Source organism: Typopeltis vanoorti, chromosome 20, assembly GCF_054136105.1.
Source record: "Typopeltis vanoorti isolate ZY-2024b chromosome 20, IOZ_Tvanoo_1.0, whole genome shotgun sequence".
NCBI lineage: Eukaryota > Metazoa > Arthropoda > Arachnida > Uropygi > Thelyphonidae > Typopeltis > Typopeltis vanoorti.
In genome coordinates, this window is record NC_143568.1 from 103,224,193 (window position 1) to 103,249,799 (window position 25,607).

The following is a 25,607-nucleotide window of genomic DNA, read 5'->3' on the forward strand; positions in this document are numbered from 1 at the left end:
CTGCCATTGAGGCCAGGCCGACTATATCATATTTAAACAAAAAAAAAACAAGGTTTACTTATAAACTAAATAACACAGTAAATCTCACATCCATTTAAAACAACTGATTGTCAGAAGAGTAATAAAAAAAATTTAATTAAAAAATTCCAAAACACTTTTGATTGGTAGGTACTGATTAGATGTATGTTGGAGATAAATAATATGATGGAAGGTCAGTAAATTACAAATGGTTATAAAAAAATAAAACAAGTGAAATATGAATTTCAGAAAAACATTTATTTCTCTACAGATTCCTCTTCAGTATTTATATACTTGCTTTATCTGTCCTTGAGAACTGCAGCACAGAATTCTTTGTCTGTTGTCTCAGCCAACTTCACACTTCATTTTCAACCTCCTGATCACCACAAAATGTTTGCCACCAAGGTGGTAAACATTTTAGCACAAGGTGGTAAACTCTTTGGCACAAAGAGTTCTTGAATTATCATACAGAAGCAATACTCCTCTTGTCAGGTGTGGACATTTTCAGCATCTTGCATCTGGAAGCTTTAATAAAATTTTGCCATGCTTCTGAAAATGGGCTGGTAATACTCCTTGAAAATCCTCAAAAGACCTTAAGCATAAGTTTTCCCACTGGTGTAGTCTTGAACCTCTTGCTTGTTAGTGAAGTGGGATGTGTCCATTGCATTGAAGCATGCATTGATTCAGGTTGGTGAACTCGCATTTCATTTCCCTGTAACAGTTCTGTTTAACATATCTTCTCCTTCGTCTATATAGTGGAAGAGATGTTGCAAGGCCAGACCCATTTGGTTCATTTTGTGCCACTGACAGTTCTCTGGACATCCACTGTGCACATACTTTCCAAGAATTTAAACAATTGTGCATTATGGTATAGACTAGATCATGAGAACAACCTGTTGAACTCACTATACTGTATTGTTATCTGCCTGTCATCTCACATTATCTGTTCCACCTGTCTCATAATGGCTTCTGTCACAATCTCAACAGTGCAACCAAATCAGTCTTCATCATAAAGTGTAGATCTCCCGGCAAAAAAATCTGGACCCAGTTGTGAACTTCTGCATGTGATAAACCCTTCTCGCCACAAACAAGATACATCTCTTTAAGAAGTATTTTGCCACAAGAAATGCACAGTAGCATTTTGTTTGTCAGTTGTACACTCCTCAAGTATGGTCACTATAGACAGCTGAAAACATCTACAAAACATGTGCTTGTGTCTCTCCTTCATGTACTGTCATCCTAGACTGCTGCTATCTAATGATGCATACTGAAAAACCATTCACTTCCAGTCTGTGTTCCACTTTTGTTTGTAGCTTACTTACTGACTGACTGTCCTTCATATAAAAACAGGACAAGTGATACATGAGATTTCAGTTTAATTCATATGACTCGATCAACATTGTTCACCATGTCCAAGGTCTAAATTAAAAGAACAGCACTTGCATCATGTGATAAATGTCTGAAAAAGTGAATTGTTATTTATATAAGATCATTATCATAAACTCTTAGAATTAGGATTATTTGATTATATGATTATTTCCACCTCTATTCCCCACATCTCCTAAAGATTTGACTTTTTTTTCCAGCAAACAGTAGCAAAGTCAAAAGAGATTCCTACCCTGCCACGTAAATTAAGTTTGTTATCATGGAGGTAGAAGTTATACTGGAATAAATTTATTCTGCAGGTAACTAACTCAGTCAAAATAAATATATTCTTCATGCTAAGGTAGTAATGATTTCAATTTACTGAAGTTTTTAGTTAAATTTGAAGCTTTCTACATACAATGCTTGGAAAGAAGTCAACGCATGCTATAGTGCAGTGGTCTCAAAATCAAATTGCATGCAGGCCGAATGCACGATGTGAAAGCAGCTGACGTGCCTGAATTTTTTTTTAACAAAATGAGAGTGAATATATATATATTGAACCATACTTACCCCTAATGTATGGATACCACCCCTTTATAACCTTTATAATTATGAAAACCTTTTATAACCTTTATAACTTGAGAATAAATAATGACAACCTATTCTCTTTCTTTTATTTATTAAATTTTTCTTCAACACATATAGAAAAAAATACATATGTTTGTATGTAAATAATTATAAACTTCTTTATTTCTTACTGCAACTTGACACTTGATGGCGTTTTGATTCTGATAAAGTTTGTAGCCTTGGAGAAAAATTTCTAGAAACTATCTTCATCACGGATTGTAGATGCTCATCGGTCAATCGGGTTCTTTTCTTAGACTTATTCATTTTCAACTGCGAATAAAACTGTTCACATATAAATGTACTCCCAAACAAAGCGATTATTCTTATTGCAAAAATTCGTAACTAGGGGTATTTATCTTTTGACAAGTACGAATAAAAGTTAATCAAATCTGTATCTTCAAATCTTTGAATAAGATTTATATCACACTGTAAATTAATTAGCTCCATTTGTAGATTTTCTGGTATTCACGTTCGTTTTTAATGGTAATGAAAATAATGTAAAATCGGACTCCAAATCATTAAAATCTTTAAATCTTTCTTCAAATTCTTGTCGTAATAATGCTATTTTTCTTGCATATTCTTGAGATTTTTCATTTGAAATAATAGGGCAGAATTTAAGATGTAGGAAATGTATGAAATTTTTTGATTCCAGTTGTGTTTTCCATAATTTCAATTTAACTTTAAAAGCTTTAATACAAGCATACACGTCAGTGATAAGTTTATTCTTTCCTTGCAGCTCTTTATTGAGAATATTTAAATGGCTAGTTAAGTCAGCAAGAAATGCTAAATCTGTTATCCATGTATCATTACGTAGCTCGTCGATGGTTTTATTTTTTTGTGTCATGAAAATTTTGATTTCATTTATTAAATCAAAAAACCGTTTTAACGTAGCTCCTTGACTTAACCACCTCACCTCGTTATAATAAATCATTTCTCTGTACTCACTTTCAATTTCTTCAACCAATACAACAAATTCTCAATGATTCAGAGCTCGTCCACGGATAAAGTTTACTGTTTTAGTTAATGTTTCCATAACATTATCCATCTGCAAAGTTTTGACTCAAAGTGCTTCTTCATGAATAATGCAATGTATAGTGCAAAATTTATTCTGAAATTTTTCTTTTTTCAATATATTTCTTAGTTTTACCGCTACTCCATTTTTTTTTATCAACCATAGCAACTGCACTATCACTTGCAAATCCAACCATTTTATCCCAACTTAATTTATATTTATCTATTAGTTTTTATTTCAGAAAAAATAACCTGTGCACCAGTTTTTCCTGTCATAGGAATTATTTCCAATAATTCCTCAATTACTTCATCAGTAACACCTCGTACGAAAATGGCAAGTTGTGCTATATCTGTGATGTCAGTACTCTCATCAACTGCTATTGAGAATACTACAAAATCTATACTTTTTTCTTTTAACTGACATTGTAAATCACTAGCGATTTCGTTAATACGTTACACTACCGTGTTGTCTGACAAACTAATATTTTTAAATAATTGTTGTTTATCAGGACAAAGAAATTCAGCAGACTTAATCAAACAATCTTTAAGGAATTCACCATCAGTAAATGGTTTTGATCGTTTTGCAATGATGTGCGCGAGAGCAAAACTTGCGTGAACTGTTGCTTCACTGGATTTATTTGTTTCAGTAAAAAAATTTTGTTGTCGTTGTAAGCCAGATTTCAGAAACTAACTTTTCTTTCCTCAATTTGCCTTCCAATATTTCAGATTTTTCTTCATGATTCGTTTCGTAATGGTGACGTAAATTGTATTCTTTTGGAACTGATATTCCCTCATTACAAATAAAACATACAATTTTATTGCGCACAACACTACAAAAGTACATAATTTCCCATTTATCTTAAAAAACACGTCCTTCTTCGTCCACTTTTCTTTTATTCTTTGTTAAAGGGCTTGCAGTTTAATCTCTTAAATAAAATCACTATTACAATTTTATTTACAACTTTAATTCAACAAGATGAATTTTTATGAAAGCAACACTCAAAAGTTATGCACAATTCTAAACGATAGGTATTGATATAATGTAGATCTAACAACAAGCACAAATAAACAGGTTTTATAAGCCGTACATTAGTTTGTCTCCATCTATATTGCAATATGAACTGCGCAGCTGTGCATCGGAAACACCAGAATACTGAAGCGCCACCAACTGTCGGCTAGCAAACTAAATTTACTGATTGTAAATTGTAGATATGGACTGAGCTTATGTGTGCATAAGCTCAGTCTGTATCTCTATGTTTCTAAAACTATAAGCACCGTATTTACAACAAATACATAATTGAAATGTATTCACGTGCCGTGTAAAATTGCTTCGGGGAGGACAGATGCGATCCATGGGCCACCAGTTTGAGACCACTGCTATAGTGAGTTTGGGGTGCTTAAGGGTCAAAGCTGTATAACTGAGAGGAGACCTCCACATAGCCTTTAAAGGAATGCGGAGAACCGACCAGGGCTTCTGACCTAGTGTCCAATCCTCACCTTCTCGTGGTTCACCCTGTTGGGTATCTACTTTGATACTGAACGAACGAGGATGGGCTGGCAATTTGGGATTTAGCCGACCAAATTGTATTCTTATTGGTTAAACCAAAATAAAAAATGATGGTACAACATGACAAAATTTCATGCCGGCTGGGGCGTCCCCCGGTTAAACAAGGCCCCCGTTGTTTTCGCCAGGGAACCAGGGCGAACAGCGAAAAGTCAGCTACTGGAACAAATCTGAAAACAAACCCAACTCAACATCACCAGAGTTAAAGATCGGTACTATCAACGTAAGAAGCCTGAATGGCAAAGAAATGGAGCTAGCTGAGGAATTAGATAAGTACCAGATCGACATAATAGGGGTGACTGAAACAAAAAAGACCAAAACTGGTGAGATCTTTCTGAGCAATAAATACAAAATGTTATATTCAGGCAATGACAATCAAGGAATAGAAGGAGTAGCCATAGTATTCAACACAAAATACGAGGCTAATCTTCTTGAATGGCAGTCAGTCTCAAGTAGAGTAATGTGGGCAAATATGAGAATGGGGAACTGGACAATGAGACTTATTTGTGCCTATGGTCCCAAAGAAGGTTCTACTAAGGTAGAAGTGGAGGAATTTTTTGAGGCTTTAGAAAAAGCAACTGACACAATGAAAAAGGAAAAGTTGGTCCTTGTTGGGGATCTAAATAGTAGAGTAGGAAATGATTGTGAGACATACAAAAATATTTTGGGAAAATTTGGAGGAAAGAGCAAAGCTAATAATAATGGCAAATATCTGTTGGATTTCTGCTCAGGACATGGACTGGTTATTACTAACACCATGTTCCAACATAAAAATGTGCACAAATTCACATGGAGAGAAGAGGCTAGGAATAAGAAAAGTCTCATTGACTACGTTATTGTTGATAGTGATGTTTTCTCCCTGGTGCAGGACACCAGAGTGTACAGAGGATTTGAAATTGGAAGTGATCACTATTTAGTCTTGAGCAGGATAAAATTGAATTTCATATTGAAAAGAATAACATGTAAGAAAGTTTTAAAGCGAATAAAAGTTGAGCAGCTCTGAGATGTGAAGTGTAGACTAAAATACAGAAATATTATTGAAAAGAAAATGAAAGAGTTTGAGAACAGGAATCAAACCTTGGAGATTCAGTGGCAAACTCTGAAGGAAACATTGATTGATTCTGCCAGAGAGGCATGTGGTGAGGTTGTGTGCAAGGATAAAAAAATCAGAACTCCCTGGTAGACACAGGAAGTTAAAGAGGCAGTGAAGGAAAAGAAGAAAGCATATCAAAAGTTCCTGGCAAATAAGTCAGCTTTTACTCTTACAGAATACAGAGACAAATGTAAGAAAGCTAAACACTGTGTAAAACTATCTAAACAAAAGTCATGGGAGGACTTTGGCAAGAACATAGAAAATAAATATCAAGAAGGTGGCAAAATATTCTGGAGGTTGTTGAAGAAGCTTAGGAATGGAGGAAAGAGTGCTGTAAAAGGAATTAGAGATGATAAAGGTGACATGAAAATGGGAGAAAAAGATATCCTTGAAGTATGGAGTAATTACTTTGAAAAACTGCTAAATGAAACAAGCAGTGATGACAGCACAGTGATAAAAAACACTGACCAGGCATGCAGTCAGGAATACATATCCATACTTGAAGTAGAAAAAGCCATCAAAGGTTTGAAATGTGGAAAGGCAGCAGGAGTAGATGATATTCGACCAGAAATGCTGAAGTATGGTGGTATAAGAGTCTTACAGTGGCTGCACTGCATAGTTCAGAAAGCCTGGACAGAGGGACGAATTCCCGATGATTGGAGTAGAGCTCTCATAGTACCCATACATAAAAAGGGAAATAAAACTGAATGTGAGAATTACAGAGGTATTTCTCTACTGAGTGTTCCTGGCAAGATCTATGCAAGTATACTTGAGAAACGGTTGAGAAGAATTGTGGAAGAAAAGCTTGGTGAAGAACAAGCTGGATTCAGGCCAAATAGAGGCTGTCAGGATCAGATCTTCACTTTACGACAAATAGTCGAGAAAGCATGGGAATATAACAAAGATCTGTATTTAAGTTTTGTCGATTTGGAAAAGGCATATGACAAGGTGCCAAGAGAGAAGCTATTCAATACGCTGCAGTTATATGGTGTCAATGGGGCATTATATCAAGCAATACTTAGTCTTTATTTGAGTTGTGAGTCAGCAGTTAGAATTGAAGGAAGTACAGGAAGATGGTTTAATGTTAAATCTGGTGTGAGACAAGGATGTACATTATCCCCTCTGTTATTCATTATCTATATGGATCACATTATGAAGGAATGTGGTATTAAACCTGATATCAAAATTGGAGATGTTAATGTCAGCCCTTTGCTTTATGCGGATGATGTTATACTTCTAAATAAATCCGCTACAAGTCTGCAAGATTCTCTGACTAAATTGAATAGCTGTTGTAATAGATATGGTATGAAGGTCAGCAATAAAAAGACAAAGACAATGAAAATAGGCAGAATCATTGAAAATGTCAACTGTGTTGTGATTGGAGAACCTGTGGAACAAGTAAAACATTTCAGCTACTTAGGCACAATTTTTACTGAAGATGGTAAACTAAATATAGAAATAGACAACAGAATCAGCAAAGCTGGTATCGTGGGAAGTCAATTGAATAAATTCATATGGAATAAGAAAGAAATTAGTAGGAACACTAAATTAGCTGTATACAAGACTGTGTTCAAACCAATTTTAACTTATGGATCTGAGAGCTGGGTCAGAAGTAAAACACTTGACCAAAGACTAGAGACCGCAGATATGAGAGTCCTGAGAAAGATTAGAGGCGTGAACAGATGGCATCAATGGCAATATCATATTAAAAATGAGGATATTAGGAAAGAACTTGACATTGTCAGCATCCAGGAATGCGTTAGCAGAGCTAATCTCAGATGGTATGGTCACTTAAATAGAATGGGAGAGGAAAGATTAGCAAAACAAGTGTTCTCTGCCAGGTTGGCAGGAAAACGACCCAGAGGAAGACCAAGATATAGGTGGATTGATACGGTACAAAGTGCCTTAGACGATAGAAATATAAGATCTGATAATGTTGGAGTCTTGACAAGTAACAGACTGATTTGGAGGAAAATTGTAGATAGGAAGTTAGTAATGATGTAATTTTTTCATGTAGTACTGTCATATCCTGTACACCCCTTGAGGGTACATGGCAGGAATTTGATGATGATGATGATGCTATAGTGAGAGGAACAAACAGAACAGCCATGGCACCCACCTTAATAAGATGTAGAACCTCCTTTCACTGAGATTACTGCTGCAATCCTATGGGGCATACTTTGCACAAGCATATAATAGCAATCAATGGGAATTTTGGACAGTTTTTCTTGTAGGCATGTGAAGAAGTCCTCTACTGTTGTGGGATAGATATCCCTTGAACTCACCTGACCAGTTCATCCCACAAATATTCAATTGGGTTGAGATCAGGGCTCTGTGGAGGACAGTCAAGTGTGTTAACATTCATGTCCACAAACTATTTAATTACAGCAACAGCCTTATGACACCATGCCTTGCTGAAAGAGAGACAATGGTCGGCTCTGTAGAAATGTCACGAAGTAGGAAGCATGCATTGTTCAGAATGCTCAGATACTCCTCGAAGTTCAGTGTTTGTGGCACCACAGAGGTCTGAGGCCAAACTAGAAAAAACAGGACCATACCATCACACCACAATCTCTGGATTTCATAGTTGGGGTTATGCACTCTGGTAAGAAACATTCACTGTGCATCCTCTACATCTACACATGTCCATCTGATTGATAAAGGATGTAGCATGATTCGTTGCTCCATAACTAGCTTTCCATGCTTCCAGATCCCACTGTACATGCTCTTTGCACCACTGAAGATGACACTGCATGTTTCATTTTGTGGTCCTACCATGGAAACCCATGTTGTTGAGCCTCAGTTCTGAATGTTTTTATGCAGATTCATGTTCTAGTTGATGCCCAGAACTCTGCATTCAGCATGTCAGCTGACAATGGTGATTTTTACATATCCTTCGTAGCACCTTACAGTCATGTTTGGTGGGTCATCCACTGCAGATAGCACTTGCAGTTGACTCTATATGGCATGATGCACCTTGCCTGTGGGAGTGTTTGTTGACTTCTTTCCAAACAGTTTATTTATAACCTTGGAATTATTTGAAAATTATCTATTGTACATTTGCTAGAAAAGTTCTATCAAGTGATTTTATAGATTTTAAACATTTTCTCTAGAATAAATACCAGTATATCACTCAGTGGTCAGTTTATTAAATACAGTCCTGTCATCTTGAAATTTACTTCTTCATCAGGGACTGTCATGATAAAATCTTTAATAAATATTCCAATTGTTAGTATATGTAGGGATGTTGGCATATCACCTGAGGTAGTATATGTGGTTCCACAGGATAACAGTATGGCCTTTGAGTTTTTGAGTGTGGTATGATAGCACCAGATGCTGGATTGTTCACACACAATACATCCAGAGTGCACCTGAGAAGAGACAACTGTTATCAATGCTCTCTAAATATGACTGTGATAAGCTGATGGAGAAGTATAAATAATTGTTACTTAAATATAAAGAGCTAATAAGCTTCATTTTGGTGATATAAACAATATTTTAAATTAAGGGGATATAAAATCCACATTGTTTCAAAACTGAATAAGAAACTCAAAGATTGGAATCAGAGAGTTTCATGCCGAATATAGTAAACTATAAAGTATCGGCGAACACTAGCGTGAGCCAATGCAAGTGACCCTAGTATGTAGTACAATACCGAACTTTCCCCACCTTTGCAACGAGTTGTCTGGTATTGTACTACGTACTAGGGTCACTTGCATTGGCTCACGCTAGTGTTCGCCGATACTTTATAGTTTACTATATTCAGCATGAAACTCTCTGATTCCAATCTTTGAGTTTCTTATTCGGTTTTGAAACAATGTGGATTTTATATCCCCTTAATTTAAAATATTGTTTATATCGCTGAAATGAAGCTTATTAGCTCTTTATATTTAAGTAACTTAATGATTGCACCTCTTTGGAAACTCGTATAGCAGAGTATATAAGTTCTTTTCGCTATACACTTTGGTATTATGGTCTAGCTACTCACTGATGAAGCCTCAAAAAAGGCTGAAACCAGTCTGGGTAGTGACCTCCCTCCATAATGTAATAACAGCATACATTTCCTAGGAAATGTGTTTTTACATTATGGAAAATACCTAAGAATAGCGATCTGAACTTTCCCCACCTTTGCAACGAGTTGTCCGGTATTGTACTACGTACTAGGGTCACTTGCATTGGCTCACGCTAGTGTTCGCCGATACTTTATAGGTTACTATATTTGGCATGAAACTCTCTGATTTCAATCTTTGAGTTTCTTATTCGGTTTTGAAACAATGTGGATTTTATATCCCCTTAATTTAAAATAAATAATTGTGCATTCTAACAGATGGACTACAGCAATCTGCAAAGGATTATATTGAAATGCATAAATAAAACAGTAGGCCCTTAGATAATCACTTTTTGATGATATGATTTTTTTTTCCCTCATGAAATATCATCATTCCAGGTGACCTTGGTATGAAGGATGAAACATGGTAGTAATTTTAATATTCAAGTTGATCGAAATAGTTGTGATAAAAATCTGATATAATGAATACTACTATGTATGGCATTGATAATACAAAAATGAAACATTTTATTTTTTATCAGATAGAGAAAAAATAACCTGTATATTTATTTGTCTTGGTTGCTAATTACAAAATAAAAATGCTTTGTTTTCCAGCTTCAAGATTCCATCAATCCCCAGTTCAGAAACCAGCAGAAGCATGCAAGTTTGGTTCGCTTTTCTGAAAAAAATTCATTTACGATGAGGAAATGTCTGAATAATTGATATTTGCTTGAATCACATGCTTTGCAAACAAAACAAAAAAAATTATCCTGAATTCATATTTTCTAAATTGATGGCTGCTGATACAGAGAGACAAGAAGTAAAAGTGTAGAAGTCTGGTGCGTTTTTGAAGATATACCTCTTTATGCAACATAAAATAGGAAAATTAAAGTGCATTTTGTGAACAGACTTAAAGCCTGGTTTTTTCTCCCTGATCAGCAGTAGCATCACGTTTCTATATTTTTTTACATTGATATAGTAAGAAAATATTGTTACTTGTAATTATTGATTAAATATATAACAAAAATATCACAAAGATAATGCTTTCCATTTTTTCTCATCAATTAAGTTATCATTGCAAATTTTTACACAGCTTTCAGAAAATCCAGTGACTAATTTCAGTTTATTTGTGGTATTTTTGACATATCATCATCATCATCATCAAATTCCTGCCATGTACCCTCAAGGGGTGTACAGGATATGACAGTACTACATGAAAAAATTACATCATTACTAACTTCCTATCTACAATTTTCCTCCAAATCAGTCTGTTACTTGTCAAGACTCCAACATTATCAGATCTTATATTTCTATCGTCTAAGGCACTTTGTACCGTATCAATCCACCTATATCTTGGTCTTCCTCTGGGTCGTTTTCCTGCCAACCTGGCAGAGAACACTTGTTTTGCTAATCTTTCCTCTCCCATTCTATTTAAGTGACCATACCATCTGAGATTAGCTCTGCTAACGCATTCCTGGATGCTGACAATGTCAAGTTCTTTCCTAATATCCTCATTTTTAATATGATATTGCCATTGATGCCATCTGTTCACGCCTCTAATCTTTCTCAGGACTCTCATATCTAAATGAAATTCATTGACCCTCATATAGTTATCTCTGTGTAATGAAACTTGTAGGAGCATTATAGCAAACTTGCCAGCCAGCATAATAAAATTATGCTGGCTGGCAAGTTTGCTATAATGAATTCTATTAGCATAGCATTGCATTGCATTGATGCTATTGAATTTTGATGTTGACTTTTCAGCAGTTTTTTAGACTGAATGAGTTCACTGTAACATATTTGCTATAGTGAAAGTTGACTCTATCTGAGAATGATGCAGAGCCAATCTGAATATACTCATTTAAGTTCCAAGTGATTTCCCCCACCCCTTATATTACATACCAGTTTATGCAAGTAAAATTAATAGCATAGCATCTTCATTTGGTGACTAATTGCAAAAACTTGCTACTCCACTATTACAGATTACTATGCAGGGCATTCCAAAACATTTTTAGAATTCCCAGATGGGTCTAGTTTTCAGGTGTACTATGGAATTTGTCATACTGTGATTACATCAAATTCACAAAAAAAAACAAAAAAAACCTGCATCTCTTCATTTCAGAGTGACTGTCAGGACAAAAGCCGAGCTGAAAATCTGAGAGTGGTCTGAAAAGTTCTCGGACTTGACCATAGATGGCAACACTATTGGCAAGATTTTTGTTTTCAAAGTTGGTATATCTGTAATAAGCATCCCTGTGAAATTGCAAGTCATTCTATCAAGTGGTTTATTCTGTACAACTGTCGGAAGCCAAATTTTTGTCTGTATCCCTTGAAATGGAAAAAATTGAGTATCGTGCAGTTATAAAATTCTTTGTAAAAGAAGCTTTTGCCAAAAGAAATTCATTTGAAGTTTATAAAAGTTTATGGACACTCCTCTCCTTTGTTTTCGACAATTAAGAAACGGACTGCCGAGTTTAAACTTGGCCGCACCAGCCTTGAAGGACGTCTAGAAAGTGTAACAACGCCAGAAATCATTGATCAAGTGCACGATATAGTATTGGATGACCAGTGAATCAAATTGCATGATTGCTGAGACTATAAGCATTTTAAAAGAACGTGTAGGATATATTTTGCTTGAAGAATTGCAAATGAAACAGCTTTGTGCAAGATGGGTGCCGCACTTGCTCACAGCAGATCAAAAATGCACTCACATGAAAATCTCTGAACAGTGCTTGGAGTGTTTTAACAAGAATAAAACTGATTTTGTGTGTCGATTTATTACTATGGATGAGACTTGGATTCATCATTACACACCAGAATCCAAACAGCTGTCAAAACGGTGGACAGAAGCCGGTTGTTGAGCACCAAAGAGGACAGAGTCTGTTCCATCAGCAGGAAAGGTCATGGCATTGGTGTTTTGGGATGCTATTGTTTATTAATTATCTTGAAAAGGTTAAAATGATAACTGGGGAATATTATTCCGATCTTTTAACCACACTAGATGAAAAAATTTGTGAGAAAATACCCGGTTTGCAGAAGAAAAAATCATCTTTAATCAGGACAATGCACCTGCCCACGAAGGTGTTTTGGCAATGGGAAAATTAAGGGATCTGCACTATGAATTGTTGGAACATCCACCCTATTCCCTAGATTTGGCTCCCTCTGATTTCTATCTCTTCCCAAAACTAAAACTCTTCCTTGCTGGTCAGCATTTTTCTTCGAATCAAGAGGTGATTGCAGCTGTAGAGGGGTATTTTGCAGATCTTACTGAGAACCACTACAGGGACGGGATAATGGTGCTGGAGCAACGCTGGAATAAATGTATTAGTCTTAACCACGCTACCGGCCAGGACATATATATACATCCAAGTTTCCATGGATGCGAAGTGCTTATTAAAATTGTAATATCGTTGATATTGCATTGAAATATATAATGGATACGAAGCATATGAGGATGCGTATTTGATCCATAATGGCCGGTTATGTTGATAAATAAAAATCATTTTTAAATTATAAATTTGTTTTTTCATTGTTAGGCTGAGAACTTTGCAGACCACCCTCATACTTAATACAAGGACTGATCATAAATAGTTGCAACAATTTTTTGTAAGGAAATTGAAGCTTTTTTTTTTTCATTGTGAGTCCCATTTATGAAAAGTTGCAAACCTATCATTTGTTTAGTACTATGGCTGTGCTGATAGTACTAAAGATAATGCAGCTTTCTTGATCTAGAGACCAAACATAGAATTTTTTTCAAGTCATTTATTATTAGACCATCATTCTGCTTTAGTAAGCAGGATGATGGTCTCATACCAGGCAACAATAATAGTTTATGACCTAAAGATTTTCATAAGCATCCATCTGTGTGACACAGCATATTTCCTATTTGGGGAAAGACTTGCAATTGTCATCTTTCCGTATAATAAACTACCAAAAATCCCTGCCCAAGCCTATAGCATCACTGCTACTCTAAAGGAAATTGTCTGTAATAACCTGATATGTGTTAGTGCATTCCTTTAGTGCTTTAAGTTAGCCATCATCAGAACTGACTGTCTAAATCTTGTTTTCCCCTTAGGTTGCCTTTCTTTCATCTTGCAAAACAGGAAAACCAGTCTGAATGTAGTTAAGACATGCATATACTGGCTACATTTCTTTAGTTGCTTCAGCAGTAATTCAAAAAAACCTAAGAACTGCAATCAGAGTTCTTTTCAATATAGGGAAGAGGGAGATCATGGGAGTGCTGTGCTTAAGTCCTGAACACTGGAGCCTACAGATCATGTTGAGATGGTGCAGAGAAACCAGTAGCCGAATTTAATGCTGTTTCTGACGAATATATCTCAAAGTTAAGTGGACAGCTTTGTGGTTGATATATGAAGAGTACAATTTCAGATGCATCAGAATTTCTGCATATAAGAATGAAATTAGCATTATGTTGATGTGGAATATCATTGATATTTAATCCTTAGATCACTAATGTACTATAGGTTTACATCCTATCATTGGAATCATAGTGTAATGGATTGCAACTCAGCATTGCATCTCCAATGTAATCTTCCTCTTTTTTTTTATAGACTTTTTATCCCACTTAGTGCAGGGTCTGCTATGATTATGCGACTATGGGAAACCCCCCAACTGGCTTGTAGCAGAGTCTGGCACTGGGGGGGGGGGGATTTTTATGGCTGTAGATGCATGTGTTCATGGGGCCAGTTTGCCTGTTCTGGTGGATCTCCAATGCTTGTAATATTCTTTATATTTCTGTGCTAATTTTATTGTTTGCAGCAGAATTCATGCATACACATTGCTCTTTTGATATGTATATCACTGCAAAAGGCGAAAATACGCTTGCATTTTAAATAAGCTCACAAGCGGGTTGTCTATTTTCTAATAGTCAAAAGTCAAATATGCCACATGGTTACCAATTCAATATTCTTAGTGTTTTTCCTACAAAAATTTCTGCCCTATTACTTTGATATCCTCATATCTCTTAAATATCTGCATTCTGTTGTATACTTGATTTTGTTTCAAGTTGTCACTCTGCAAGAAATAAAGGCGCGCATTTCACTTAAGGAAATCAGATGCAGTTTTTTTAAAGACAGAAATTTCTGAAAGATGTATCATCAAAAAAAAGATCAGTCACTTATCATATTGTTGCATGTTATAGATTGCCATGGGCAATCTGATGGATTATAAGACAAAAATATAAGAAAATCTCCAATTGCTATTTTGTTTTTATTACAAGAAAAACTTTAATGCAAAACGATTACATAATATTAATTAAATGTTTACTCTATGGGAATATCGCACAACTGTTTATAAGCTCTTCTAAAATAGTTGCTAGACCAACCAATCTTTCTTGGGTCATTGCTGTTCGCAAATAATTTTTAATCAGTTTAAGCTCCGAAAAACTTCTTTCTGCACTTGCTACACTAGCAGGAATTGTTAACAATATCCTTAGGGCAGTGGTTACGTTGGGATAAATTTCTACAAGATTTTGGTTATATGATAAAATTTGGTGAGGACCACTTTTCTTTTGTATTATTTTTGAGAGAATTTTTAATTCTTCAAGTAAATCTATTGCATCTACATCAGATGTTGTAAAATATCTTGTTGCCCTAATACAGTGCCTACCGCAATATGGCTAAATGAGCACCCTTAATTAAGTGGCACCGTGAGGCAGCTGCCTCTGTGCAACACCCTGTCGACAGTACTGCAACAATGGATAAGCAATCCTCAGCAATAGGTATTCAGTTTGTATCTGTCATATAGATTATATAGATAGTTTGTTCTTCCCAGGAACTCGATTTACCTGCACCAAAATCAACTAACTCCAGGACTAGCTGGAAAAAGCTTGAAAAAAGTCCTTTAGTTGGCAACTAGAATCAAACCTGTAACAGTCTTTCTTTTGCCACTATCATTATGGAACAAGAAATGATGCCACAGAGATGTACAAAACTTCAATTTTGAAAATCATGAACTAAAATTTTATTATTTTGTGACACCTCCAAGGAGTCTAAAGACTCATCGAGGGAGGGCACCTACTCTACAGCTCCGTCTCTAGCGAACTGCATCATCTACACTAATGCCATCTACTGCCCACCACCATTAATTTAATTAGTAAATTCTTTTTTGTGTGTATTATAATCCTTAGACCAAAAAATTGCATAGTTTAATAGAAATCTTTCAATAAATTATTTCAGTTTATATTAAAGTGAAGTTTTACTCTAACGGTAATTGTGTCCATAATTTTTATAATGAATTCGGATCATCAGATAATCATGAAGGAAAGGGGGGAGAGGAAATTCAGATTTTATTATTTTATTTTTTTAAATGTGTTGCAATGCAACTTTTTTGTGTGTCTATATATTATAGGAAATATAGTATTTTTCACTTTGTGCATGTGTGTAATTTCCATGTTCATAATGATCTGCTGATAGTTCAACCATTCGTGGAGCAGTTGACTTTTGGTCTGCTGATTGAAAAAAAAAAAAAAAGGAGGGGGGGGTTGAATCAGATTGTGTTGGATGATAAAATTTCAGGCTATAATATCTGAAATGCTATACCAATCTAGGAAATGGTTTACACTGATTCTGTAACAGTTGGCCTCTCTGCATGCAAACAATGCATCCTCTGTACCCATATGCACACTTACTGTTACATATTTGTAACTGATATACAAATGTTGATGTATTCAAATTTTCTGGACTGGCTGCAAAGGTATGCATACGGTTTGCAATACTGTACAACTTGCTGCTGGTAGACATTAGGGATGTGCTGAAGCAGGATTTGGCCAAAGCATCCAAATATTCAGTTTGAAATGTGGCTGAAGCACTGAATGTTTAGTCCAAGTATACTGAATTAAATTTTATAAGCAAATGTTTTGAAAAAAAAAAAAACTCATTAAAAATTGATAAAAAAATAAATGAGTGTTTTGTGTAAAATAATGAATAAATAAATAAATTATCCATATAGAAATTTTGAATGCTTTGAAACCTGACTGGAAAACTATGAGAGTATAATCTTCAGCATTGGAGTTGCCTTAGCTTGCTACTTAAAAGACACGGCCACTTGTTGAAGCATCCATATATTCGCTTTTTATTAGTTCCTTTAATTCGCTGGCCTGACAGTTGTTTGAAACTGTTGGCTCTCGTCGGAGATCAGAAGAAACTTGAAAATAACAAGAATCTTCATTCAATACCAAAACAATTCTGTATTCATTTTGGTGTTGTAAAATAAACAGATCAATCCATATTTCATCCACTATTTAAGAAACTTGGAAAGTCTCTTGAATAGTGCAAGTCAAGGCAACTCCAATGCTGAGATTGTATTCTTGTAAGCTCTTCTTTATTAGAAACTATCAGTCTCTCTCTGTATGTATGAGGGACGTCCAGAAAGTATCCGATGGGCTGTCAGAGAAACATAAATATACTTACGAAAAAAAAAAAAAATTTATTGGAAATTAAAGTAGACATCTTTCACGACTTTTCTACATAATTTCCGTCATTTTTCAGGCACAGGGCACCAAGAGTTGTATACCTTCGTCGTAGAAGGTTGCCGTCTGTGACGCAAACCACGTATTGACTGTTTCTTTGATATCGGCGTCTTGAAACCGCCGGCCACCCGGGAAAGATTTCAGATGTTTGAACAGGTGAAAGTCGCTTGGCGCGAGGTCAGGACTATATGGAGGATGATGGAATTGTTCCCAGCCAAAGGTGGTGAGAAGTTGTGGTGCATCACTCATTGAGTGTGCTCCATAAATCTTAATAATTTGCTGATGAATTTCAGCTGCTTTAACGTTCCTCGCATTCAAGAAACGGATAACTGACTTAATTTCACATGCGGCGGGCGATTCGATTTTCTTAGACATTATAAATACGCACCAAAAAGCATACGCATTGCAAGAATGTCTGAAAATGGCACCAACGCCTTGCTAAGGAATCAAACTCAGCACGCATGCACTATTGCGATGCAGTAGAAATATGAAACGGAACTTACTTTCTGGATGTCCCTCGTGTATATAAGATTGATAACGCTCTGACATTGCTTAGCCAGAAATCCCATAACATCGAAACGGAAGAGAACAACAATAATTTGGTTTTGATTGGAAGGTCATGATGGCGGCTCGCGTGTATTATTGATGGTGATTTGTGAATTTGATATGTTTTTTAGCGATTTATTCTTATTTATTAGTAATAGTAGTTAATTGCTTGCTGCCATGGGCAGACACTTTATTTTTCCATAGTGGTTTATCCAGGTAAGTCAATTGAAATTACAAGGGCGATACGCTAGGCCTACTGCCGCTAGTATCGCCATTGTTTCATATCTTGTAATCATAAGCAACTGTCTATTTGCTATATTTTGCTGGTAGACGCTTACTCTAAGCTGTCTATGGGATTAGCTAGTGGACTCTCAAAGTGTACAGGATCACTCGCAAACTGCTCGGGAAACCCGAGCAACCGCTATTTTCTCTTAGGCCAAATCATGGACTCTCCATATGATGAGCTCGACTTCAAGCAGCTATTGGCAATCTTCAAATATGTAGGAGGCCTGCTGCAAAGGAAATGGCCAGGAAAGGTAGCAATCCACCAAATAGAAGAGGTTGAAACAGAGGACTATCAATCCCTTGACCCTGTCCCCAGCACTTCTCAAGATAACTCCAGAGAGTTTATGTCGCCAGTTAACGACCAGCCCCTAGTGGACTCAGATAACTCATTAGGCTATCAGGTTGTCAGAAGAAGGAGTCGCCAGCTGCAGAACCTGAAATAATATCTCTACCCTTGGAAAGAACAGCTCCAATGGACTTAACAGCACAACCTGATGAAAGAATAGAGACTGACTCCAGGGCACAACCCAAAGAGAGGATTCCACCAGTAATTTTAAGAACAAAAGAAAAATGGTCTTTAATTAGAGATGATGATGAACACAAACATCAAATTTACATCAGCCAAGAGTACAGATGAAGGAATCCGGATTCAACAAGAAGGAACTTCGGACTAACGCTAGCTCACCAGACTTATGGATGAACTGAAAGTCCCATATCACACACTTCAGCTTAAGAGTGAAAAAAAAAATCTAAAAGTGGTCATCAGAGGTCTGGCTGAAACCAAGAAATAGCTACTGACCTCAGATCACAAGGCCTAGAGCCAATTATATCGCGCATGTACCGAGCAGACAAGCGCCCCATGCTTCTGTCTTAGTCGAGATCAGTAAAGACCATAGAGAAATTTACGACCTTAAAATAGTCTGCAGCTTAGTCATCAAGACAACCTCTCAGAAGAAAGGCTTCAACTGGTCAATGCCATTGCTGCCAAAAATAGCGGCATGCACAAAAACTGTGTAAAGCAGATTACAAGTGCGGTGACAACCATCCCTCGCACACTTGCGTCAAACTGCGAACCACGCCCGCTAAGTGTGCAAACTATGGCGGCCCACACCCAACAAACTACAAGGGATGTTCACTCCCCCCATCTAACCTGCAGAAGGCTAGAGAGGCACTACCCCTGCCCACTCAGAAGCGAACTACACCAGAAATCAACGCGCGCTGTTACTCCCGAGAAATCATACGTATCTGCGGTCTCTACAAGTAACAAACTGGCATCTTGCAACCAAAACCCTGCAGCAATCCTAGCTGCCACTCTAGGAGACATGTTAACGGCCTTTAGCAAAACAAATCCCAATCAGGCCGACACCAACAAATTCCTCAAAAAACACACAAGTCGTCTTCTCAATGATTAATGGATAACACGGTTACCATAGCCAACTCAATACAGATTGCATATCGGAATGCTAACGGACTAAACAACAACCTCCTGGAAGCAAAAGAATTTGCTGAAAGATATAAGATAGACAAACCATACCTAGTCACAAAACGACTACAAAACTCAGCAACGAATCTTGAAAAATGGTTTTGGAAATGGAGAATTGACGTCAATGCAGACAAAAGCACGGCCATACTATTTACAAGGAAGTCACGGAGCAATCACGATGTTCAATACTGATATCCCATGGCAAAAAGAAGTAAAATACCTGGGAATCAAACTAGATAACCATCTCAGCTTCAGCTCTCACATCTCTCATACCTGCAACAAAGCAACCTCAGCAATAGCTCAACTACCCTCTACTCAACTGCAGAAGCAAAGTCAGTCCAGAAAACAAACTAAGAATATACAAAGCAATCATCAGACCCATACTAACTTATGGTTCACCAGCGTGGAGCCACACCTCCCCTAGCAACATCAAAAGATTACAACTAATCCAAACCAAATGCTTCCGAATGATCTTCGATGTCCCATGGTTTGTAAGGAACACTATCCTCCACCAAGACGGAAACCTTCCAGACATACCTACGTTCCTCCTCCAGATAGCAACCAAGTACTTTGCTCAGGCATCACTCCATCCCAACCTACTCATTCGTGAGTCATCAGATGACGATGAAAAGACAAATGGAAACATAAACGCCCAAAGGTGGCCCTGATCGATTGAAATAGTTCTACACAGCCCTAATTAGGGCAAGCCAAGTGCTCAAAACTTTCTTTCTTTTAAACAATTAAAAAAAAAAAATACCGATTACGGGATAAAAATCCACGGGATTGCTGTCCATCCAGCCATAGCAAGTTAGAACATTGCTTAGCTACAGCAATGACTGAGTTTTTGTTTAATTTCCACTTGTAAGTTTTTTCGAACTTGGTCAGTTTGAATCCTAAGCCTGGTTTCAGGGTAGCGAAACTTACTTAATGTATTAATAAAATGAGAATATACGGGGCGTGGGCAGAGTTTGTGTTGTTCAAATAGTGCAATCCAAGGCAACTCGGATGTTGGTCTTGGTCTCATAAGCTTACTGGTAAATTTGCAAAATTTCATTTTCTTTCTTATTTGGCTATAAAATATAGATGAATCCATAATTTTTCTTTTAGATATAATAAAGCTATCATTTAATTTCATAGAGGACATGGTATTTAAAAAATATATATATAGTAAAATCTCTCGTAACCAGCAATACCAAAACAACGGCACTTTCGAAGGTCTAAATTTAAACCCGAAATTTAAGCCTATGAGATTAAAAAAAAAAATATGCAATGGGCTTGCATTCTGGCAAGATTTAACGAGCAATGCTCATCTATGTCAGCACGTCATGTTTATGAAACTTCATTGTATACACAGTGAATTTTTAAAGCTCCGGCGACAATCTTGTAAGCAAGCAGACATTCGAAGCTATGTTACGTCGTCACACTAAGAAATTCACAACAACTTTCATGTGATAATACGTACTGTAATTTTTAAATGCTGCTTACATTTGATTTTGTGAAATATAAAATTATGTATATGTGTTTTAAATTTTAAAAAATCCGCACGATTTTTGATGCTATTTATTTATGGCCAGCAAATCGAAAAACATGACCAACGAACTTCGCTTCAGTTTCTACACATGATATTACAAAACATGAACAGATAAGTTCTGGACATATATATTCATTTATACGGCAAAATCTCGTATCCGGAATCGGAGAAGTCCCGTTGTTGCCGCTTAAGAGAGGTTCTACTGTAGTATAAAAATCAGAACAAAATATTGCACTTACTTCTTCAAATAACAAAAATATTAATGGAAATTTTTTGAATTGTGAAATAAATATGGAGAATAATTATGTATTTAATAATCAAAATGAATTTGCAATAAAGTATGATATAGAAAAATTAATTTTTCATTATTTTTTGGAGTAGCATACATCTGGTTTATTCATAAATATTTCTGGCTTTTAAAAAAATAAAAAGCAAGGAATACACTGGTTATTAATGATAAGTTTATTCATTAGCCCGTGAAACCTATCTTAACAATTGTGCAAGATAAGGGGAGGCTTTTCCCGATTATGTCGTATGTAACAGGAATTTTTTTTTGCTTCAGCTAGCCAAATACCGAATCGTTCTTCTAATTTGGCCAAAGCTAATATCTGAAAAGCATATGGCCAAACATACAGAAGCAAAACTGAATATTTAGCACATCCCTAGTAGCATTGTATTACTTAGTTAAACAATAAATGACAGTGTGCTACGAGTTTGGTACCCTTTCACATGTAAATGATGGGGGAAAATGTACAGATTAATCACTCAGTTGATCGTGTTCTATAGTTTTTAGAATGAATACTAAAAACTTGAAATGTGAAAATGTAAAAAACATTGAATGTGAAAAGAGCAAAGTTTGCATAAGGCATTACTTGAAACTACTTCCGAGACCTCAGAAATGTTGAAGAAAAAAAAAAGTCCATCACTTGCATCAAAGAGGACAGACAAGTCTGTACTTCGAAAGCATGGTGATTATTTTTTGTGGAAGAATTTTTCATCAGGAATTTGTTCCTGCAAACCAGCCTGTCGACCAATAGTATCCTTGACCATATTTGATGAGAGATCTCCTCCTGAAAATGACCATAAAAGTGACATGCTGAATTGGTTACTTCATCATGATAATTCTTCGTCTTCTCGCTCACGAAGTTTTTGACTATGAGTAACATGGAGTTCAATTCCAAAAAATATCGAACATTTTTTTTTTCTTTTATTGTTTTCCAAGAAGACATTTGCAGCAAAGGATTAAATCTGAAGATGCTTTAATGATCCAGACCAAATTTGCACCCGTTGCTGAACACAATCCTAAGAAAGAAGTAGGCACAATACTAGACTCAGTTTAGCGGGATATTATTTGTAAGGGGACTACTTTAAAGGGAACACTAATGCTCTTTAAGTCCACACTTAGTTTGGTGCAGCTTGTGTATGTGGATATCTGGGAAATGTAAAGCATTTTCCACACAAACACATACTGACCATGAAACATATTCAAGCGAATTTCAGAGCAGATATAATTTCCTTTTGTTCTCTAATCAGCTTCAATTGGAGTAGATGTGATAAGCATGGATTAAACTATTGGAGAGAGAGAGAGAGAGAGAGAGAGAGAAGCGATCAATTATGGAACTTAAGATTCTAAAGTTGCTGACAACAACTCTCATCTTACCATAGCTCATAGTATCAGCAGTGCTCACTGGTTGAAGAACCAGGGTTCAAATCCCATCTAAGCAAGTTATGAATTTTTATAACATCTTTTGCAGCTGCAAGTTAGCCACTCTATAAAGGTGGCAGGATTTTCCTTCCTGGAAATTCTTTTTTTTTTTTTTTTTCATCTTACAAAGTGAGCAAACTAGCCAGAAGACCACACGGTTTATTAACAGATAATAAACTTGCCTTAGCCGCTTCAGTCATAATTAAAAATAACAGCAACACTAATTATAAGGCACTTTCCTATACTAGTACTCAAATTTGCATTCACAAGAAGGGTAAACTTATCTGGGTATAATAGGGACACCGATTTAAAATATTAAATTTTTAAAAGTTCCTTATTTTATTATGAATTTGCACAACGCTACAAAAATACCATAGATTTTAATTACTGATTTGTCCATTTTTGACCCCTGTATGGCGTGCCGTATCTCGTCAAGATTTTTGAGTTTCTCTCTGATTTCAATGGAAGAATAACAATGTTCTCTGGGTGGATAAAAAACAGAATTTGAACTGCGTTTAGAATGAGAGGAAATTTGAGAGCGTGTCAACTAATGGACAGGTCAGTTTCATGTGTAGAGCGTATAACCATACTCGCTCACGGACGTGGTTCTTTCGGGGATTCTCATTAAATAACTACGAAATATAATGCGAAACAAGCTTTTTTTTAATACTTTGCCTTGGTTGAAATTATGGAAGAAACAAACTAAAGGCATGAAATCAATACATTACTCGGGCATAATGGTTCTAATGAAATGGGTGTTTGTGATTTTTGCTAACGATTTGTCTCAATTTTGACTTAAATAGGACCGTTTTAAGTACGTCACCATCGAGAATGATACCAAATGCTACACTGCAATCTCTGTGACATTCAATATGTAACTAGAGCATTGGACTGTTGGTTTGACGAAAATGACTCGTCCTATGTTAAAGACCTGCGCAGAAGTAATTCAAAACAGCGGAGATATACGCAGTTCGACAAGTTCAAAGTAAGAATTTTGAAAAGAAAAAAAAATTCACTTTTTTTTAGTCCGTTTTATGAGTATAATATTGTCATTGACGACTTACAAATCTCTGCGTATTCTAACAAGTTTCTACTTCCCCAAAGTAATTTCCAGACAGTTCTATAACACAGTGTCAATACCTAGGAAGGATTTAAAGCTGCCGTGTGTGTGTGGGTGGGTGGGTGGGCGCGTGCATTCAAACTCTGCTGTCTCATTAGAGTTAATTAGCAGTGAGACTACATCGAAAACAGGCCAAAGCCCTACAATTTAGACGAATAATTAGTCCTAAAATTTAAACTCCCCGCAACTAATTAGGGGAATTAAGTGACCATAATTCCGTCCATTTCACCGTCTTTCCCTAACGTTATTCTAAAACTAGAAGCGCCAAGGATTTAAACACAACACACACACACGCGCGCACAGACACCATAATGGTTAATTGGTTAACCTCGGTCGTCTGTTTTCTAAACGAGTCTTTTATTTTTTCTAAAAATGTCACCGTGAAAATGCTACGAACACCTTCATAATGTTGTTATCCATCTCTTTTTAATATTACGATATTTGGTACACAATTAAAAACATTACATCGTTAAGTCGCGGATAAAATCATGAAAAATTGCTTTTAACAAGTTTATAAAAAGAACAACTCCCATCTGATATTTCTCACCAAAAAGATCATTGGACGTAAAATGGATAGCGAGTCTAATTGTATTAGAATAGGCTTTAAATTGAATATAACAATGCAATAAAAAAACATATCTTGCATTTAAAAATTGAATAAAATTTAATTAGTTAAAATTTAGTATACAGTTTTCAATATCTTGAAATAGCGCAGCCTTTCGGTATAATCCAGAATGTTCCACAGCTTTTATGTGCACTTCGGTAGAATTTAAATATGCCTTCAAAGCCAGTAGATATAAGCTATGCAGCCAAATAAGTGACTGCAGGTAGGTGTCGCCAGTGAGCTGAAACACTACTGGTGAGGAGTTACAAATCGTTTCCAGTTGTTTAAAAAAACTTTCATAAATAATAATAAAATCAACATTTACTTAAAAAATACACATTTACTGTCGACTTCAGAGAAGTAAAGACAGAACAGGACGATAGATGCTATCGCTACTGTAAGCACAGATATGACGTAGCCTAAATGGTCGCAATTTAAAAATAAGTTGAACCTGCTAACATCAATATTAGTATACCGCACTGTCACAGGGTTAGATATTGAAAATGTAGTTATATACCTGATTGTTATTGACGTTTTCGAAACAAAACGGATGGTTTTGAACTCTCTTGGCTTTAAATCACTATTTTAAAATTAGAAGGGAATAATGTTGAAAATTAGTCAGGTGACACATTCTAAATAGGTTCGTCCAAACATATTTTGTTTCATAGCTTCAGGTAAATGTGACATCAACATGCTATTTTAAAATAAATTTTCAATGAAAATTATTTCTATTTATAAAATAATAATGTATCTTATATGTTACTAAATATTTATCATAAATAATTTAAATATTAATTGTTTTTTTTAAATAAAATTATACTATACACCTTTAAAAGTTTTATATAATACTATTACAATAATATAAATTCAGCTGGCATCTTTAAGTGTAACGATGTCACTTCCTTGTATTTCTTGTATAATTTAAAATGTAAAATTTTCTTGTAAAATTTTTATTTTTTAAAGCTTCCTTCAGGAAGATTTGAATAGACTTTTTATTGGACAGAGGAGTAAGGTTGTAGTTTTAATATCAACAAGTGAAAACGAATTTTTAATTAAAAATATTTTTGTTTCTTTTTAAAATAATGTACTTTATATGTTACTTAAAATTTAAGATCAAT

At 35.7% G+C, this 25,607-nt stretch overlaps 1 protein-coding gene and 1 long non-coding RNA gene across 4 annotated transcripts in view; one reads left to right on the forward strand and one right to left on the reverse strand.

Moving 5' to 3' along the window:
- Window positions 1-10,635, forward strand: part of LOC150095734 (uncharacterized) — a 120,943-nt gene extending 110,308 nt beyond the window's left edge. For all 3 annotated transcript variants that reach the window (XM_090410218.1, XM_090410220.1, XM_090410219.1), the window contains 2 exons: window positions 1,605-1,703; window positions 10,342-10,635. In XM_090410218.1, coding sequence (XP_090266344.1) covers window positions 1,605-1,673 — 69 coding nt within the window. In that variant the 3' untranslated portion in view covers window positions 1,674-1,703; window positions 10,342-10,635. The remainder of the gene's footprint in view (window positions 1-1,604; window positions 1,704-10,341) is intronic.
- The window catches only part of LOC150095735 (uncharacterized), a 207,848-nt gene that overhangs the window by 12,849 nt on the left and 169,392 nt on the right, over window positions 1-25,607 (reverse strand). The gene's annotated exons all lie outside the window — the stretch shown is intronic.